We start from the raw sequence: 21,203 nt of genomic DNA on the forward strand, positions 1-21,203 counted from the left end.
TGTGTCCATTGAAAAGAAGCCCCACATCAATTCTGCCTCAGATACTTCTTATATGTATAGACAAGCCACTTAATCTCTCTCAAGCTCAGTTTTTTCATCTGTAAAATGGAGATAATAATAGCACCTCCCTCTCAGGACTGTTGTGAGGACCAAATGAGACAGCATATGTAAAGCAATCTCTAAAGCTTAAAGTGCTATATAAATGTTATAATAATAATGACTATTGTTATTAATGAGATCACAGATTCTTTGGAGTGTTTGAGCACTTACTTGAGTGTGTCACTGATGATAGGTAGCCTTTGCTGGATGCGCAGATAATGGAGTACTTAACAGGGTAAATGATGTATAAGCATTAAATAAAACTCATGATTAGATCATCAGCCTACATTATATGGTGCTGCAGGAGCCCTCTTTCCCCTCTCCCTTTCTCCTTCCTCTTCCCCACATTAAACAATAAATTCCCGGAGGAGAGCCATGTTCAACATACTGACAAGTTCCTCTCAGAGGGCTCACAGTTCATACTTAGAGAAAATCTGTGAACAGGAGACCTTCTGTTTGCCAGGTATTGACTGAATAGACTTGGCTGAAGGCGAAAGAGGGCCAGATATCCATTTTCAAGAATGCGGATGAGCAAAAACAGGGACGGGGACACATGCGTTATATCCAGAGACCCCCGTGTGCACAGAAAAGCCCCAAATATGGACGAGCCCGTGGACAGAGAAGCACAGAAACGGATGTAAACAGGCAGCCACACACTCATATACACGGACTTGAGCTTCCCCCTCCCAGCCAGCCCTGGCTCCCTCCATTACCCCAGCCACACACTCAGGACGGGGAGGGCTGTAGCCCAGGAGCCCTAGCAGGACACATGTCCGGCTTCTAAGGAACTTGAGCTGGGGGAGCTCCATTTGCTGAGGATATGGATAAAGGAAAGCCAGAACGGGTGGAGGAAACAGAAGAGAAGAAGAATGGAAGACAGAAAGAATGTTTTACAGTATACATTTCTTTGAAACAGCGGGATTTTTAAAATTGGGTTTTTTTGGGGGGGGCGTACTAACGCAACAGCGCTGGAGCCCCCCGATGGGAAGCTCCCTCTGCCATAACTCTCCCCGCCTTGTCATCCTCCTGCCTGGCCTGTGGCCTTGAGCTGCCCAGGGCCGGGGAGAAAGGAGGCTGCCTCCCACCGCCCCTCCTTTCAGGGAGCAGTGGTCTGTTTCCATGGAAACAGGGGGCAGCCACACTTGCCTGCCTCGAGCTGAGCTTGCCCCAGCCTTTCCCACATTGGGGAGGCTGGTCCCCCCTCCTCTTCTCTTGCAAGGGAAGGAGGAAACGGTCCTGTCCCGCTGTCTCCCTCGCCTGCGGCTGGGGGTGAGCGGGAGCGTGGGAGCCCCTCCAGCAGCCCCTTCCCCCAGCAAGCCTGCCCCCGATCCCCCCCCTTCCAGGCTCCCCACCCCAGCTCCCTGCTAACGGCCGGACCCTCGCAGCCGGCTCGGCCTCCCTCTTCCCCCGCGCTCATTGTCTTCTCCCCTCTCCCGATTGTCCCCGACCCTCAGCAGGTCCGCGTCTTTCCTGGGGCTGCCAGAGGAATGGGGGGGGGTTTCCCTGCCGGCAAGAGAGAATTACAAGCGCACAGTGTCCCCTCGTGGCCGCGCGCGGCACTGCTGGCTGCACCAAGACGGCTCCCCAAGAATCCCGAAGGGGAAAAGCCATTTAGAAGGCAGCACACACACATTTCCAGGGAGACTGCAGGTGACCCGCCGTCTGGGGGCCTTTGCCAGCGGCAGTCCCGCATAACCTGGGGAAGCAGAAGGGCCCGGGCGGCTCTAAAGTGCCCCCACCCCAAGGCAACCACGAAGTTGCACTCAACAGCTTGCTCTTTTGTTAGCAGATGCTGCACTGAGCACCTGCCATAGATAGGGCCTGTAGGGGGTCCGGCCTTCCTCCAGCCTGGAGAGCTGAGGCCCAAAAGATGCATTTAGAATTCTGCTCCCTCTGGTAGTGAGGTTAGATTTTTTCCTGACTTGCATCTTGCAACAACAACAACAACAACGTCAAGGAAAGAATGCCGGCTTTGAATCAAAGGACTCTGTTCCAGACCAGCTCGTACCTTGTAATCAAGGGCAATTGACTTTAACTCATTGGGCCTCCATTTCTTCATCTGTAAAATGGGACTGGATCAAAGGGTCTGGTGCCCTGAATCTGGTAACCATAACTTTTTCTCCCTGATTTTTGATAACTGTACTTCAGTAGAACTGGTTTTCTTTATAATCCTATGGACTTTATTGTGTGTATTTAAAAAATGTGATTCTGAGAAGGGCTCTTTACTAAGCTGCCAGGGGAGTCAATGACCCCCAAAAGGTTAAGAACCCCTGGATTAGAGAATCTCTTTTCCTTTAAATCCTATAACAACTGCTAAGATTTGGTATGTTTTCTTAAGTTCACTATCCATCCATCCAGTAGAAGCACTAGTCTATCACTTTTAAAATAACTAGCAAGTATTTATTAAGCATTTATATTGTACTAAATACTGTGCTGGGTGAAGGACAAATAGCAAGCAACTGGGGAGAAAAAGACAAAAATGAAAGAGTTCCTGTCCTCAAGGAGTGTATATTCTACCCAAAGGAGATAACATGCATATATACCCAAAGTATATACAGAATAAATAAAAGGTTAATTTGGAGCATGAGGTTCTGTTAGGTGGGGGTGGAGAGAAAGGTCAGGAAAAGATTGTAGAAAGTGGTACTAGGACTAAGTTTTGAATGTTAATGATTCAAATGATCAAGAAGAGAAGAAAGTAAATTCCAGGTATAGGAGATAGCTTTTACCAAGATACAGAGATGGGAAATGGGGTGCTATGCATAAAGAACAGGCCAGAAAGCCATGGAAGAATTGAAATCCTTGGGAAACTGGTAAGAACGGTCAGGACCAAGACCTTTCCAGATTTATTACACACCATGCCTCTTCCTGAATTCTACAATCCATTCAAACTGGCCTGCTAGCCTGTCCCTTACCCATAGCAGCCCATTTCCCATCTCTGGGCCTTGGTATAGTAATTACAAGTATTCTCAGAATAAATCTAAATACTTAATATAAAATGCATAGGATTACAAAGGAAACTGCATTGAAATGAAAATGTCATTTCCTTCCCATCCAATTTCATTGATCCCCAGAAATCTATTCATGGACCCCTCCCGGGTTAAGCAAGCCTGGATTACAAGATCATAGTTTTAGAGGGAGGAAGATCTTTGGGGTCTTCTATTCCTCAAATCTCTAAATTAGAAGAGACTTCAGAGATCATCTACACCAAACTGAACCAAAGCCAGTCTTCCTACAATGTCTCCAACAAATGATCGTCTAGCCAACAAAGGTCTATGGTGAAGTTTCGTTTTGATCCTGTTTTACTGAGGGAACTTACTACCTTCCAAGCCAGAGTGGAGGAAGCCAAATAACTGTCCAGCTGCTGTTTCAATATGAATCAGAAACACTAATGGGGACTTGATTGGAGAAAATTTTTATAAAGTAGGTTAAACTTCAAAGTATATCATAAACACGGCCACTTACCCCTTCAAGAGCCGCTTGTTAAATATTTGCCAGCAAGCTCCTGCTACAGGACAGATCATTCTGCTTTGGGACGATTCTAAATGTTAGCAAAGTTCTCCATACATCAAGGCAAACTCTGTTGCTCTGCACCTTCCACTTGTGTTTTCTAGTTTGATCGGCTCTTCCTCCTTGTCCTGGATCCAGTTAGAGGACTAACTAATTGACTAGTTAGTCACCAACTTCAGATCCTAAGCATGTTACTACTGAGAATATTATAAATCTCTCTGCCTCCAGTCTCTATAAGTTCAAATTCCACAAGCATGATTCCCCAATATTGTTGATGGCTTTACCACCATAATCCCAGTTACCCAGGCTCACAATTTAAGTTTCCTTTTCAACTCCTCCCTCTTTTAATCACCATATGCAATCTAGGATCACACAGCTAAGTAAGAATCTGAGGCAAGATTAGGACTCAATCTTCCTCTCCCAAATAGCCTGTAAACTCTGTATGGACCCGGTCTTAAACCACTTTATAGTCCTAATGCCTCGAAAATAGAAATCACTCTTTTACATCACAAATATCTATCGAGTACCTACTATGTGCAAGACGCTGCATTAAATAAAATGATGATGAATCTCATTTCTTATTCTGTGTTCAGACTTCGAGATGGAGATTTGTGAACAAGGATAGGCCCCATCTCTGGGGAGGTCAGTCAGGATGAGATTTTCCATCTGCTCCATGGGGGAAGCCCCAATGTCAGACGCACAGGTTTTGAGATGTTCCATAGCCAGGCGATCAGGTTATTAATATTGTTAGCATCAGGGCGCCTTTAAGGATCTTAGTGGGAGGCTGTTTGCTGACTGACTTCTTCTGTTCAGAGCCTCAGAGTGTGGGAATGAGAATCATTAGGTGTCTTGTCAGATGACAAGTGAAAACGAGCTTTGTGGTTTCACACTCTATAGAACCAACAAACAATCAAGAATGATGGACGGGTCAGAAGAGCCGCCATCTTTAGGCAGTAGTAACAGAGCCTGTTATGGAACAGAGCAAAGTGAGAGCCCAGAGGGAAGCTTGGTCAGGGGTGGCCACCCTTCCATACCGAAGAACACCAGCAGAGTTGGGCGGCTGCCCAGAATTTTAGCAACAGTGGGAAAAATTGCAAGAACAGGATCTCAAATAGCACATATTTGGAGCCTAAGAAATCTCCACCAATTAACACAGGTTTCATCACATTGTTCCCCAGCTAAGAACCTACAGTGGTTCCATATTTACTCTCAAGTTAAATCGAATGCCCTTCAATCTAATGTTCAAGGACTTCCATTAATTACCTCCTACACATAAACACATCCTAAACCCATAACTGTACAACCTCATCTCATTAACCACTCCCCCTCACTCATTTTATATCATTCCAACTCTGGATCCCACGCCCAATTTTCCTTGTCCAAATCCTTCATGTCCTTTAGGGTCCCAATCAAACCAAATCTCCTCTATAAATTCAATTAAACAAATATTTCATGATTTAACACCATCAGTGACCAAATATTCACTCAGCTTATAAAATGGACCTAGCCCCAACTCTACACCAATTATTCCCTTTGTTCCTGAACAAATTTGCATGCATTATGAACTTTATCATTAACTTCCTTTTGTTCTCTCATTTTTAGACATAATCTCCCCTATTTCTCTATCTCACACTGTTTTTTAATATATTGTTAATCATTTACATGATGAAAAGGTATAGAATTTCATTAGTGTGAGAACATCCCTGTGTCAGAAATCTCTTTACCAACTCAGATTATAATCAACCGTCTATGTTTAAGTAGGACTACTGAGAATTAAATCTTAGGAAATTCCTGAGGCACAATAAAGTTAATTAATAATAGAAATGGCTAGCATTTTATGGCTCTTTAAGGTTTTCCAAACACTTTATACTTGCTCTTAGCAGCAACCTCTTGGGGTGTATTGGATGTTTAGGGAGATCTGGAAATCCTGGTGTGATGGCAGCCAAGCCCTTTTCAGGGCTGATCATCCACCTTTGGTGTCCACTTCACCTGTGGCTCCAAGAAGCTGTAGCATGAGTAGTGTCCACACCCCAATGAACAGTCTTGGCATATGGGCTAAACCAGGTTGAGGGTAACTGGTGGGCCTTAAACCCAGCAGTGATTTAGAAGTATGTCTGCTCCAAGCATGGGAGGATTTCCCCCAACAGGGTAGATGAGAACAGTTTGTTTCAAGGGCCACAAAGGTGGCTAAAGCGGTCACTGTGGAGCACCTAGAGCCTGGATAGACATTATATCAAGGTCATCCACTGTACCCTGGGACCAGCACCAGTTGGCTTGACTTTTGTCCTGCTACTGGTCTTCAAGCATGAGAAAACATGAGGTTGATAACTAAAGAGTGAGTCCAACTTTCTGCAACTCTTCCTCGCTTAAATCCAATTCATAGGCAAGTCAAGACATCATCCCAGGATGTCATTGGTCCTATCTGAAAATGCAAGGTGAGCAACAGCAAACTGTGAGATAAGTGCTGTTATGGCCCGCCTTTTTCACATAAGGAAACCAAGATTGAGAGAAATTAAGGGATTAGCCCAGGGTCACCCAGCCAGTAAATGTCTGAGTCAGGATTTGAACTCAGGTCTTCCTGAGTTCAGTATTTTTTCCAAATCACCTAGATGCCAATTAATTGTTTAGACTCACATAACTTTGGATTGGAACCTAAAGACTTCCTGATTTTCAAGCCTGGCCTTCTTTCCATAACACCATGGTGTGTGTGTATGTGTGTGTGTGTGTGTGTATGTGTGTATGCGCGCGCGCATGTGCCCTTTTCATATGTTGGCTTATTTGATCCTCACAACAACCCTGTGAGATAGATGAGATAAATAAAATTATCCCAATTTTACAGATAAGGAAGCAGGTACAGAGAGGTTGAGTGATCTGTCCACAGTGATCCAGCTGATATCTGAGGCAGGATTTGAATTGAGATTTCTTGATTTTTGGTATCACATTCCATACACTGCATCCATCTCTCTGACTCTATTTCTGTCTCTCTGTCTCTTTCTCCTCCTCCCTCTTTTCCTCCCTCCCTTTCTCTCTCTCTCTCTCTCTCTCTCTCTCTCTCTCTCTCCGTCTCTCTCTTTGTGTGTGTCTCTCTCTCCCCATCTTCCTCCTTCTCTCTCTGTCTCTCTGTCTTGGTCTTTCTCTGTCTCTGTCTGTCTCTCTCCTATCTCTCTCTTTGCCTCTGTCTCTCTGTCTGGTCTTTCTCTTTGTGTGTGTGTGTGTGTGTGTGTGTGTGTGTGTGTGTGTGTGTCTCTGTCCCTATCTCTGTATTTTTCTCTCTCTACCTTTCTCTGTCTCTTTTTATCCTTCTTTGTCTCTTGTCTCTCTCTGTCTTGGTCTTTCTCTGTCTCTGTCTTCTTTCTCCCTTTGTCTCTTTCTCTCTGTGTCTCTGTTTTTCTCTTTCTCTCCCTCTCTCTTTGTCTCTCTCTCTCCCTCTCTGTCTCTGTTTTGGCCTTCCTGTGTGTGTGTGTGTCTCTCTCTGTCTCTGTAGTTTTCTCTTTGCCTGTCTTTGTCTCTGTCTCTGTCTCTCTCCCTATATCTCTTTCTCTGCATGTGTATATACATACACACATATATAGATATACATGTATATATGTATGTATATATATTATATAAACATATGTGGTACAGGTGAGGATGAATCAGCTCTTGCTGATGTCATATCTCTGTTGAGCACCAGCTAAGCATTTGCTATGTTCTCAGCAAAGCAAGGGGAGAAGGTCCAGCCCATTGTACTGCAGAGGGTAATGGGATCCCAAGAAGTCTCTGTTGAAACCTGAGCCTTAATGTTTCTGAGCCTTAGTTTCCTCATCTGTAAAATAGGAATAATCACCCTTACTGTTACCCACTTCATGGGATTATTATGTTTCAGAGCACCTGCTATTACTGTTACTATTCCACATTCATGATATTTATAAACCAAAGGGAAACAGGGTCAGCTAGGAGGCTCAGCCAATAGAGCACCGGACTTGAGTTCAAATATGATCTCAGATACTTGATACTTACTAGCTGTGACCCTGAGCATGTTGCTTAACTGTAATTGCCTCACAAAAATAAATAAATAGAACAAAGGAACATAGGAATAAGCACATATCAGAGATTCATGGAATCAGAAAGAATCTTGCTAAGAGAACTAATTCGTTTGAATTCGGATAAGTCACTTCTAAATCATTCTGGAGAATGGGCAAGGATCAAGCATGGGTGGTGCTCATTGCATTTGGAGGGGTTTTGCCTTTTAAGATGATAGAGGCAGCTAGGCTATGCAGTGGAGAAAGTGTGATACCTAAAAACAGGGACACCTCAGTTCAAATCCTGCCTCAGACACATATTAGGTGTGTGATCTTGGGCAGATCACTCAATCACTCTGAGGCCTTAGTTTCCTTATCTGTAAAATAGGGATAAAAATAGCACCTACCTCATAGGGTCATTGTGAGGATCAAATGAGGCAGCATATGTAAAAGGCACATAAGAAGTGTGTTAATAAAATTTGGCTCTAAGTCAAGAAATACTGTTTTGTGCTGTCAGTTTTTATTCAAACATAATCCTTTATACTCTTTTGTTTTCTTATAAAGAATATGAGAATGCTTTAAATCTAAGAGTAGTTTGTGCTTAAAAAACAACAACAAAGAAATAAAAAAAAAATAAAGATATCCTGAAAACATTAACGTGGTGCCCATCCTTAAAAATTCATTCCAGTTTTCAAAAGTGTTGTCTGGGTGGCCTTCCCTTTACCTAGCTTAAAGCCTCCCTGCTATAGCTTAAAGGAATATCACCTCATCCTGAAAGGGAAAGCAGCCTACATAGCTTTTCTCCTTTGAAAAAAGGAGCCTGGGATTGATGACCATTGTGAAATGATCTCACAGACCTCTCTCTCCAGGCTCAATAAATCAAGGGCTTTGAACCTTTCTTCAGAGGTCTGGTTGCATCAATAGGACTTTATGCATCAGTGCACATACATAATCCACCTACCCAACAAGAGGAAAATATCTGTTGAAGTAGATCTTATTGGAGTTTCAGGACCACAAAGCACTGGGAGACATGCCGCCCTCTCTGGCCTCCTCCCTGAGGACAAAGGCTTTATCTATAGTAGGTACTCAATAAATGTTCATCTGAATTGAAAATAGGGAGTCCCCTTTCAAAAAAAATTTTTTTTAATAGATGCAAAAGCAGAGTTGTTATGCAGCACCTCCCTGTCACTCCTGGAAATACTCATTAACACCTTCTGCTTGCCCAGGAACTTGTGATCACAAGTTCCATCCTCAGCTGATGAAAGAAAAGCATCAGTCTCTATCCTCGTGGATTTACCTCCAGAGAATTGCTTTTCTGGGAGAACTAGGCACAAATGAAGCATCCTGAGTCTTTTGCTATGTCTCCTTGTGACAAAGAAACTTTTGTCAGTCAAACTTAAAGAAACTTCAATCAAATCTTTTCTGTAGTATTTTCCTTTCTAAAGTGAGAGAACTGGACTAAATCATCCCTCTTCTAACTCTAAACCTTCCCATCCTATGATGTGGGCGATGCTCTTTTACTGTTTGTTGATTGATGGATTGCCTGAGAAGTTCCTTGTCCCTGAAAAAGGAACCAATCTACAAGTATGATTAAGCACCTGGTGTATACTGGGTACTGTGCTAAGCCCTGGGAATACCACGGTAAAAATGAAGTGGTTACTATGGTCAAATAGCTTGCATTCTACCTAAGGGAGACCACATGCACTCATATAAGCATATAGACATTTTAAACAAAGAAAACGCAAGGTCATTTGTGGAAAGAGAGAGATGGCATGCATTAGCAGCTGGGGTATCTAGAAATGAGACCCCACAATCTTACAGTTGAAAAACTATTCTCTAAAGCTGCACCTCCGAATATAGATTTTCAGAGCCTCAGTACCTCTCTCTCACCCTCATTTTTTTAACATTTAATCCAAACATACATGTTTCCTAAAGGGTCTTCTGTCTGCACTGGACACAAAATAAACAAATGTAACCTAGTCAGGCAGTTTGCCACAGCATTAGTAGGAGAAGTAGCCATTAGCACAGGTAAGAGCTAGGGCCATGATCTCTGAGGAGGCAAAGCAAGAGCTGATGCTAACAATCCTGATGAGGGCACCAACCTCCCCCTCCCCGAGGCAGTGTGAAGCCGCCTTATAAAAGCAGAAGGAGCTGAAATCTGACCCTTAATCTGCCGAACTGTTTTTTGTTACTGATAAGAAAAGGAAGAGAGTCAGACGAGCCATCTGGGGGCCAGCAGCAGCACACCTCCAGGGGATTTGGCTACCAGTGGATTTTGCTGCTTCTGTGCTATATTCCCCTGTTTCTTCTGTGACCCTGGGGAGAATCTTATGGAATGGAATACTGTGAAGGCGGTTCGAGGCCTTAAGACAAAGAGAATATTGATGGTGCCCTATCACAAAGTCAACAATGGTTGCATTATTAATAACAACCTTTGTAGCTCTGGCCTATTCTCTGAAGCAGATATAGGCAGTCAGAGGTTTTAAGATGCTGACAATAGTTGGGGAAAATCTCAGGAAGAAGTGAATGACTTGTAGCTTTGAAGGGTAAAAGAATGGACCTAGAAGCTGCAGAGACCATTTCATTCTTCTTACATTTTATTAACTTCCATATACTTGATGATCCTGCATTGCCCAGTGCCTTCTTCCTGGCTGTCTCCTACACCTGAATCTCCTTATCTCTGCCTCCTGACACAAAGAAGGCATGAACAGAATTGTCTTGGTAAATCCATGAAGTGCTTGGGAGGACACTTAACGCATCTGAGGTGCAGATATCTTTAGGCCCACCATTATAGAATGTGATAGATTGAAGGGCTCTCGATGACCTTCCATTCCAATGTAAAGCCAAAAGAAATCCTCGCTAGTCAACAAGTAATCATTCCACCTTTCCTGAAAGCTCTCAAGGAAGGCAGCTCTTTTTGAACAACTGTCATTATTAGTAGTTTGGCCTGATAACAAGCCTAGATTTGCTTTTTTTTTTTTTTCAACTTCCCTCCTCTCCCCTCCTCCTGGCTCTTTTGCGGAGAGGGCTAAACCAAACAAACCTAATCCCTATTCCATTTGACAGTCCTTCAACTATTAGAAGATATATATTCCCCCTTGAGTCTTTGCTCCTTTCAGGCTAGATGTTATCAGTGACCAGAGGCAGAGAGGTAGCTCAATGGATTAAACTCTGGACTTCATGTCAGGAAGAGCTGAGTTGCAAGGCAGCATCAGATACCTACTAAGTCATGTGACTTTGGCACTCCTCTGCTTCAAAAACTAGTCGAATTCATAACCTGAAGCATTTTGACAAGAAAAAAAAATGCTTCGGCACTCGATGCTTGCTTAGCACTCGTTGCCCTTGGTTTTCGTCCTGGTCCTATAGTAGGGATGTGAGGTTGGCCAGGTGTACTGCACATTCCCCTTCCTTCAGTTTCCTCAAAGGTAAAGTGAAGATAATAATGTGCCTATTCCAGAGTTATTGTGAGAATCAAATGAGATATTTGTAAAATACTTAACACAGTGCATGGCGCATAGTAGGCACTTAACAAGCGCTTGTTTTCTTCCTTCCTCCAAGCTCTCTTATATCTCTGGATCCTTTATTCTAAATTCTTGGTTTTCAAGGTTTAGCTCCCTCTGAGGGGACTTCTTTCCCCTAACTCCCCAGAATGGGCCTAATAAAGTGCTGATGTATATATATTTCCTGTCCATTGATTGCTGAACTAGCTGTCACAGATTGAGCATGTTCAGTGCTGAAGGGAGCCAAGTACTACTCTGAGACACAGTTAAGAGACCTTAAGTGCAGAGCATAAAGAGGCTGACTGAATGTGGTGAGACAGGGAACAATTTGGTTCCTGCATGATGGTAAATGAGCCTTCTAAGTCTATCCCGATTCTGAATTCTATATCTTTAACTAAAAATAGCCACTCTCCTGTGCTGACACCTATGTAGCTGTGTATGCAATCAAGTATCTGTGTGATGGTTGATGCCATAGTATTGTCAAGCGATTTCAGAATTGGAAGGTTCATGACACTCTCCTCCCAGCATGTCAGACAAGGAGCTATCCATTCATTCTCTGCTTGAAAATCTCTTCTAAGGGGGGACCCGCAACTTCCCAAGGAATCCCATTTGACTTATTCCCCTCTTATTTAGATTACATGACAGTTGGTCCAGAGTTAGAAGGATGACCTAGATGATGGCTAGCTAGGATCTCTTCGAGTTCTAAATCTTATAATCCTCTGATTCCTGGAAAGAGAGAAGTAGAAAAGAGATAATGAATTTGATTAGTTCCAGAATCCCCCTTTGCACCCCCACCTCAGACCACACACATAGCCAGCATTTGCTGCAGCACTCGGGCATTATCACATCATCAGGAAGAATGACTGGGCAAGGGGCCAGCAGGCAAAACATTAATGTGGTCAGCTGCATCTGATCCAATAGCACTGTGGATTTGGGTAACAAACCCAAGCTGTCAGAGCCACTGCAGATGTCAGTTGAATAGTAGAGATTACTCGGGAGCGCATGCCAGGAGTTTTTTTTTGCTTATGTCTGCACCTTTGTCAATAGCCAGATAATTCCAGGTCACAGAGTATGAGTGGGTAATTCCAAGAGGCGCGGTGTTATCTCCCAATCTGCTCCGTCTGCACTGACTGAGGGAATTATCCTAGGCACGGTGGACAGAATATTCCTGCTCTGCTGGAACTCTAGGGCAGAGTGTCTGGCCTCGAATACCCAGCGGGATTATTAGGGATTGGAATTGGTTGCTGACTGGGTTTGTGGCCAGCAGATTCATAACCGGCCGAAAGCTACAGAAAACTTCGGTTACAGAAGGGGAGGGAGTTGGCGGTGGAGGCAGAGTGCCCGCGGAAGGTTCCATCGTGAGGGGACGATTTCCACTCAGATTGCTCCACCTTAACCATGCGGGTGCTTTGGGGAGAGGCAGATCGTGGTGAGAAACTTAGTGGGTAGCAACAGGAGGCAGCTGCACCCTTATTCTCCGTAGTACAAAGATGATGCACAGGGGCAGTGAGTTTACTTTGCTTTTAGAAGTACAAATGAGGTGGGAATAAAATGCTTGCAAAGTGTTTTGCATCAGTGCCCGCGTACAGTTGGCTTTGATAAGAGCAGTAGTGCCTCGGCACTCCTCTGCTTCAAAAACTAGTCCCATTCATAACCCGAAGCATTTTGACAAGATGATAAAAAATGCTTCGCGCTCCGTGCTTGCTTGGCCCCCGTTGCCCTTGGGTTTTGCCCGCCCGGGCGTGCCGCACGTCCCTTCTCCCAGCGGCCCCCGCAGGGGGCAGCAGTGTCAGATCGGAGCCACGGCCCGAGATGGCCAACACCCGCCGGCAGGTCTCGGGCCCGGCCCTGCGGGGGCACACAGACGCCTAGGTCCCAGAGCTACAGCTCCCGGAGGGGGGAGGGGAGTGCTCGGCGGGAGCAGGTCAGGGAGCGGGGCCCAAGGTGCCACCTCCACACCCAGCCCGCCCCTCCTCCCGGGAAGCACCCAGTGGGGGAGCGCTTAAAGTAGCGCTTCTGGGTCCCGCGGGGGGGGGAGGGGCGGCCTGGCTGGGCGGGCTCCTTTCCCAAGCCCCGCGCGTCTCTCTGGGGACCTGCGTGGGGAGGGATAACGGTCAGGCCTGCGGGCCCGAGAGCTGCTGGGCCGGGCCCACCACGGAGTACGTCTCGGATACAGTGGGGGGCGCAACCGGTCCCACACCTGTAGGCACAAATCACCCGGGCGCAGGAGGTAGCTGTGCATGAACACACTGCTTCCCAGACAGCGCTGTGGGAAAGTCGCCCGACTTGTGCAAAGCCCGGGCTCGGGGAGGGCGGAGCCACGGGGTCCGCTCCCGAAGCCTGCGGAGCAGGGGGAAGGGGCGGCAGGGTCAGAGGTCAGCGCCGAGGCAGAGGTCAGCTCCATCACCCCGCCCCTCCCTTCTAGCGCTGCTGACCGCCCTCGGCCTCTTCCGCTCTGCGCCCGCCGAACGGCTGGAAGGCCACGCCTTTGCGGGAGAGACTTAGGACACCATTTTGGAGCTGAGGAGACCCGGGTTCGGAGAACTCCGCCGGGCGGGCCCAGGGAGGAGGGGCTTGCTCTCCGACCTTCCTCCCTCGGCTGACGATGGCCGCGAGGGGGCGCGCGCGGGCTCAGGCCCGACGGCCGACGTGGCGTGCGTGCTGACGCAGGGCGCGCGGTGACGAGCGGCGCGCGCCGGCAGGATGCGGAAGCCCCGCTCCGGGCTGCCAGTCTGGGTGAGCAGCGCCGGTCTCCGCGGCCGCCGTCATGGCTGTGTGGAGCGGGCCGGCGTGCGCGGGCTTTCTGGCGCTGGCCGTCGGCTGCGTGCTGCTGCTGCAGCCCGAGCTCCCCGGCTCGGCGCTGCGCGCGCTCTGGGGCCCCGGGCTCTGGGCGCCCCCGTCCGGGGGGGCTTCCGCCGAGGGTCGTCTGGCCGCGGCCTGGGAGGCGCTCATCGTGCGCCCCGCGCGGCCGTGGAGCCGCGTGGCCGTGGGGTGAGTGCGGCGGCGCGGAGCCCGCTCTCTCGCCTGACCCTTGGAGCAGGGGCGCCGGCCCTGGAGACACCCCAGCTGTCATCGACCCCTCCCCCCAGTCTCGGAAGGGAGAAGCGCAGGAAGTGCTCCCCTCCGCCTTGTCCTCCGGGGCCCGCGAGGGGGAGGGGGAAGGGGGCGGGGAGGCGCGCGCTGGGGGGGGCGTGTGCAGGAGGGGGGCGTGTGAGGCTCGGGCCGTCCGAGGGACTGACTGGCCGGGGGGTTCCCCCGGAACCTGGGAAGCGCGGGAGGCCAGACCTCCCTCCTGCCGGGCAAGGCGCGCACCCGTCCTCTGCCTGCGGGTGAAGGACTGATCACCTGTGATCCCATCCTTTCCCAGCAGCGCGCATTTTAGGGGAAGATAAAAGTAAATGCATCTCCCTTCTTTCCCCAAGAAAAGTAAAAGCTTAGAGATGTTTAGAAAAAAATTCAACTTCAGATACAGGTTTTGGGGGGAGGATCAGATCTGGGGGCCGAGACAAATCCAAAAAGAGCTCGCGGAGCCTTGGGTTTCGTGAACAACTTGCAGGAATTGAAAAGGGAGCTAGAGTTGCCCCGCTGAAAGTACGTCTTGAGGACTGTGTTCAATTCTGGGCTTTGTAATTAAAGGAAGTTCCTTGATAAGCTGGATTGAGTCCGCTGGAGAGCCTCTTGAATCTGGGTCCTATAAGGATCACTTGAAAGAAGTGGGAAACAAAGCTATGGAGACTGAATAGCTAGCTTCAGGTATCTGGAGGGGAGCCATGTAGAAAAGGAATTGACAATTTAATCATGGATGGAAATTCCAAGGAGGCAAAATTTAATCCTGAGACTGTCCATGGGAGGGAAAAAATGCTCTCAGAACTGTCCAAAAGTGGAATGGCTTTATCCTGATAGAAGCTTTCAGGAAAATGAAATGAGTTGTTGGGTGATGTTGTAGTTTATATGCGTGTATGGGTGTTCAGGGAGGACTGCCACCTCTGGTGTGAGAGTTTGCTGAGCCCTTTTCAGAGATTCTCATCCACCTTTTTGGCACCTTCATCCTCCTGCCTGTGGTTCCAAGAAGCTGTGTCAAGAGCAGCGGCCAGCCATATCTCAGGAACTGATGGGCAGAGGTTGAGGGTGATTGGTGGATCACAGATTCCCCTTTAGATTAGAGATTGTCCTGTCCATGTGAAAACTTTCCCTGGGTGGAATGGGCAGGTGAGAACAATTTGTCCAAGGCCACAAAGGCAAGTGCATTGTGGAGCAGTTAGAGCTTGGTCTCTTGTTGATCAAGATCATCCACTGCTTTCCAGTGCCAGTTGTCTTGATTTTTGTCTTGCTTCTGACCTGTGGCTGTGGAAGAGAGAGGCTGACAACTTGATGCAACTCCTCCCTCACTTAAATCCAATTCACTCCAAAGTAAAGGAATCGCCCTGTGTTGTCTTTGTTGTTTGTCCTTTGTTTTCAAAGAGAACCAATTTTGTAGTTAGTAAGTAATAGGGATTTTTGGGGGCGCAAGTTAGAGTAGTGAGGCATTGAAGTTCCTTCCAACTTGAAATTTCTGTGATTCTGATTCTACAAAATCCTGTTAAAATGTTAGTATTTGCCTCCCACACTACTTGACAAGAAAAGCCTTTTGTAATTTGCATTTCACTTGTAGACACAATTTCCCATCCTTCAGTTTTACCACTGTCTGTGTTGTATAGTACATTAACATTCAGAAGTTTTTTGTATAGAGAGATATACTTGTGAAAGTTAAACTGTCATGTTTGAAGTGGGTTAGGTTCTTAGCTTTGATATTTATTTTAAATCTGCTTCTAGACATCTTAAGTAAAATGCTACCTAGGCCTCAAGTATTATAAATTATGGATTTATCATTCAGATGTGTGATTAAAAATATTTATTGGTCGGGTCTTTCATGTCTTGTTTTTCTGACAAAAATCTTAGCTATAAGGACCCTTTCCTTCATTTCTGATTTGCTTTGTTTTAATCTATCCTCCCTTTTGAGTCTGGAGATGCAGCTTTAAATTATAACTGATCCTTGAGCTTTCTGTACTTCACCTTCTTTGTAAAGTGTAGATAGTATTCTACTACTTTATTCATATAGTTGTAAGAAAAGTGCTTTGTATTTTTTTTTTTTTTTTGGAGAGGTAGGGTGGGGAGAAGTTCTGAATCTGTGTTACCTGTGATGCTTTCCTCTATGATCTGTAGTTACCTGTAATTTAATCTCAGAATTGCCTGGGAGTAGCGAGAGATTAAGTAACTTTCACTCAACACACAACTAGGCTGCCAGGCAAAACATACTCCATGCCTTTGTGACTTTAAAATAACTCTTCTCTTCACCATCCTGGTTGTTTGTCTAATTACTTGTGTGGGCCCTCATTAGCATAGACTTGTTTGATTCCTGGGTTATCCTGGAAAGTGCCATTATGTAAAGGTAAATTAGAGAAAGCATTAAATGAAAAAAAAAAAGAGGCAGGTCTGTACAGTACAAAGAGCTCTGGATTTGGAGTCAGGGAAATACAGATTCAAATCCAAAATCTAATGCTTTTTGTGACCTTGGCAAGTTACTTGCTCTTGTGATCTGGGGAAAGGGAGCTTTTCTCCTCAACTTTTTCTAGAGCAGTTTCTCCAATTCTGTCCCACCCTGTGTGAATGTCACATCCAACTCCCTCTCCCCTGTTAAATTGTAAGCTTCTTGGGGGCAGCAGGGAGTCCAATTTTTTTCCATCTTTTCATCCCCTAGTGTCTACCTTAATTATTGAATTGTGTATATACAGGAGAACACCACATCCTGTGGTGGGCCCACTTTGTGAAGTTAATCTGTTAGGTTTTGTCACGTATTGCAGAAATATTGTAAAATATTTCAGAACTTTGTTTTTGTTTTTTTGTTTTTTTTTTTTTTATTTTGAGGGTTAGGATGGGCCTGTCTTTCTTTGAAGAAGCCAAAGTGGAGACAGCCGACTTGGAGACAGAAACCTCTGGGTTCAAGTCCTTATGAAACTAGTTATTTAGTAGATTGAGAAACTGGGAACTTAGGGTATTCAAGAGAGTAAGTATAGATATTGAAGTTCCCTAATATGAGAGTAGTGCAAAAGATTTCTGGGAAGAAAGCCATACCATTTTATGTTCCATATATACCATAAGTCTTGCTATCAGATAAGCTAAGAATACCAAAGTTAATTAATCAAAATGGAGAATTTGGGGAGGGGCCTCATAATATATTGGGAAAAGTTCTGGATTTAAGTTAGAAGACTTGAGTTTTGATTGCAGCTTTCTCATTTAGATAAGTTGCTTAACTTGGGTTTTTCATCTATAACAAGTCATGTTGAGTTTGGAATATCTACCAGACATTTCATGTAGAAATGTTTTGCTGGCAGTTAGTGATATGGTGGTACCAGAGTTTAGTGAGATCTAGATAAAGAGATGTGATAATCTTTTGCATAGAGATGATAATTTAACCAAGGGGAATAGTGAGAGAATAGTTTATGACACTGTCTTTGGGAAGCTTCTTAGTAGCTAGGTAAAAATGTGATGATCTAGTAAGGAAAACTGAGAAAGGAATCGGGGACTAGGAGAAACAAGAGAATAATGTGTTAATGAAGCCAGTCAATAAACTGCTATTTTTAAAGTTTTTACAATATATGATACACAGAAAGGTGGAGGGTGAGGAGGAGAGCAGAAATCTCTTCCTTCAGAGGGCTTACATTTCTATTGGGTAAAAGCATGTAAATGACTAGGTGTATGTAGTATGTAGTACAAAGCAGATAAAAGTAATCAGAAAGGGGAAGGCACCAAACACTGAAAGGACACAGAATAATTTGCAGGGTAGGACATGAATTGAGCCTTGAGGGAAGTCAGGGAATCTATGAGTTTGGGGTTAGAAAGGCAGCCCATGTAGACCCAATAAGAAGGGTGGCTGCATCATATAGACTAGGAAGGAAATTAGGTATAAGATTGGAAAGATAGAAAGCGAGTGGAAAGTTTTCAGTGCCAAACAGTCTATTAAATCCTGGAGCAGACTGAGCAGGAGAGTGGCAGGGTTTGACTTAGACTGTAGGAAACCACTTTGCCATCTGAGTGAAAGATGGATTTGTTCAAGGAAAGACTTGAACCCGGGAGACCAATCAGAATGTTATTTCAGTAGTCCAGGCAAGTGACCATGAAGATCTAAACTGGAATGGTGTAACTATATCCTTCAGATAGTAAACTCCTTGAGGGCAAGAACTGTCTTACGCTTTCTGTATTCTCAGTGCTTAGCACAGTACCTGGCACATAGTTGGAACATAATACTAATTGATTTAAAATAAGTAGAGAAAAGGGGATCCCTGTGACAGATGTTGTAAAGCTACAAATTACAGAATTTAACATTGTATAGTTGATAGGTGAATCAAGGATGACACTCAAGTTGGCGCTCTTGACAAATCTAAGGATCATCAGCATAGAGATGATGATTAGATTCATAGGAGATGATGAGATTAAATGGGATTATGTAGAGAGAAAGGAAAAAAAAGACCAGAGACAAGAGTCTTGGAGAACCCTCACAGTTAATGGGCATGCATGAGAGGGAGTAAAGAGGGGTGAACTAGGAGAGAACCATGTCAGAAAAATTTGGAGAGGAGAGAGCATCCAGGAGCTGAGCAGTAGTTTCAAAGACTGCAGAGTTTTCAAGGAGAAATCAGGATTGAGAAGTTTGATTTAGTAATTAAGAGATTATTGGTAATTTTTGGGAGATGATTTCTAGTCACCAGAGCTTGTGTCTGTGAGAGAAGTAACCAGATATCAAAAGCTTCAAAAACAAAGTGGAATGAAAACTGAGAAAAGGCCGTTCCATCAGGAGAGAGTTGTGTTCAGCAGATTGATTGCAAAGAATGATGAGTGGAAGTTCATAAGAAATGTAGACAAATCTTTATCATTTCATCTCTATACTCTGTTAGATAGAGCCAAAGCATGAGTCCTTTCAAGATTTTAATTGGTCAACAAACACCTTGCTCTCAAGTGTTTTTTGTTAGTTTTTTGTTTTGAAACCTTTCTTTATTGCTCTGTGCAGGTGAATTGAGTATTAATAGAAATCTTTGCTTTCAGATTTGGTCAGATTAGGTTAAGGGTAAGTGAAGCAACTTGAGAACCTTTAAGTTCTAACATTGGGAGCTCTCCATGGGAAGAAAGAAAGGGAGGGAAGGAAAAAGAAAATTTGGGAAAGTGGAAAGGACAGAGCTAGTTGGTGGTGCTGGCAGTACCTTCTAGAAGAAATCTTTCCTGATTCCCTTATTAGGTTCTTAGCCTTTTTTGTATCATGGTCCTGTTTGACATTCTGGAGAAGCCTGTGGACTGTTCAGATTCATATTTTTAAATAGATAAAAGAAAATACCTAAGATTTAATATTGTTATAAAATATTTTTTAAGAAACAAGTTCATGGTCCCCATGATATGAGTCACCTAAAATTATCTTGTATTAGCTTTCCTGATTACAGCTGTATTTGTCTCTTCATTGTCTCCCTGGTGACAAGGATTGCAATATCTTAACCCTGTTTGTGCTAATTTTCTGAATTGAATATAGTATTATTATGTATTCTGATTATTTATATATGTCCCTGTACTAAACTGTAAGCTTTATCTGCGCAAAAATACTGCCCTATATAAATTTTGTCTTGCCTGTCGCCTAGAATTGTGGTCTGTACACAGTCCCTTAATTAATTTTACATTAAATGGGTACTAGAAGTTTTGTGACCTGTCTATAGAACAGAAAGGAGAGCAGTGAAATGGAATAAGAGAATGGGTAGTGGAGAAAGTCAGAAAAAAGATTGGATAGTAAACTTAAAAAACCAAAAAACAAAACTTTTTAAAAATGTGTAAATTCATTTAGTTTCCAAAAAAGCAACTTTTTATAAAGTGGGGAGGGACATATTTACCAAAATAGCTGCAATATCTTTTAAACAAATCCTTCAGCTCCCTTTTATTAGTGAGTTTATATTTTCTTAGTTGTCTTAAGCTATAAAACTTAATTAAAGCCTGTGAACTGTGGTTTTGCTTATTACTAAGATGAGACGATTTAGCTTCTTAGTACATCTGAGCCATTTTCAGATTCCTATGGGGGAATCTCACCATAGTTCTATTAAAGATGATCCAGTACCAGCCCCTGGGGCAGAGGGAGGTGAGCTCTGAGGGGGTGGTTTGGCAGATGTTATAATTAAATCTTTCTTCTTGGAAAAGTAGCTGGAAAAGGGAGCAGAAGGTCTGTAAAAACTGAAAGTGGACAAACTTTGTACAACTTTATTAGTTTCTCACCATAGTAAGTTTAAGGATCTTGAATGTTTGCTTTTAGTGTTCAGAAAAATTCAGCTGCTCTGGTTCAGCTCATAGTGGGAAAAGAACAGAATCTGAAGTCAGAGTGCGTGGGTCTTAATTGTGGATCAGCTGTTTGCATTATCAGGAAAAGTTATTTACTCTCTTTGAGGTTTCATCTTCCATACCTGGAAAATGGATTGTTCTAGAGGATTTCTTCTGTGATCTGTCCCATCTTTAGATCTCTGACCTTGTTGTCTTTATGTTACCTGTCGTGAGCTAGTACATTGTTAGACCCTCAGTCAATATGGGATGAATTCTTCAAGTCAGATCCTTTTTGTGAGGAGTGTGGGAGGATAAGGTTCTTACAGAAGCTGTAACTTGGCTACAAAGATGAGGAACAAGAGGGGAATCAAACCATTGGTCAATACTACTTTGGCCAGCAGTAATGCTTATAGTCACAAATAAACTTTATTGTACATATTAGTACATTATTAGTGCAGATTAGTCTCTAGCAGTCTAGCAATTAGATGAAATTTAAGAAGTCTATATGTACTCAAAGTTTAGGGCTTAACTAACAAACTGATAGCCTACTAATTGTAAATTGAAGAGAGATAAGAAAGATCTGTGATTTAGAGGTGACTAAAGTGAGCTTTTACAAAAAGACAAAAAATCTGGATGGGGGGGTTTTAATTACTCCACATTCCTTGACTGGACATGCAGTTTGTAATGGACCCTGGGTTGTGACCCATTAGTAATTCAAAGACCACAAGACATGACAGAGATTCAAACCCCCTGGGTTCAAACTGTGATCACAGTG

General features: G+C 44.4%; 1 protein-coding gene across 3 annotated transcripts in view; it reads left to right on the forward strand.

Annotated features, from left to right (window-relative positions):
• Positions 1 to 13,766: 13,766 nt before the first annotated feature.
• Positions 13,767 to 21,203, forward strand: part of ADPGK (ADP dependent glucokinase) — a 31,637-nt gene continuing 24,200 nt past the window's right edge. For 2 of the 3 annotated variants that reach the window (XM_031956661.1, XM_031956662.1), the window contains exon 1: positions 13,767 to 14,098. In XM_031956661.1, coding sequence (XP_031812521.1) covers positions 13,875 to 14,098 — 224 coding nt within the window. In that variant the 5' untranslated portion in view covers positions 13,767 to 13,874. The remainder of the gene's footprint in view (positions 14,099 to 21,203) is intronic. The other variant, XM_031956663.1, reaches the window with a different exon arrangement.

The sequence above is a fragment of the Sarcophilus harrisii genome, chromosome 2 (assembly GCF_902635505.1).
Source record: "Sarcophilus harrisii chromosome 2, mSarHar1.11, whole genome shotgun sequence".
NCBI classification, from domain to species: Eukaryota; Metazoa; Chordata; class Mammalia; order Dasyuromorphia; family Dasyuridae; genus Sarcophilus; species Sarcophilus harrisii.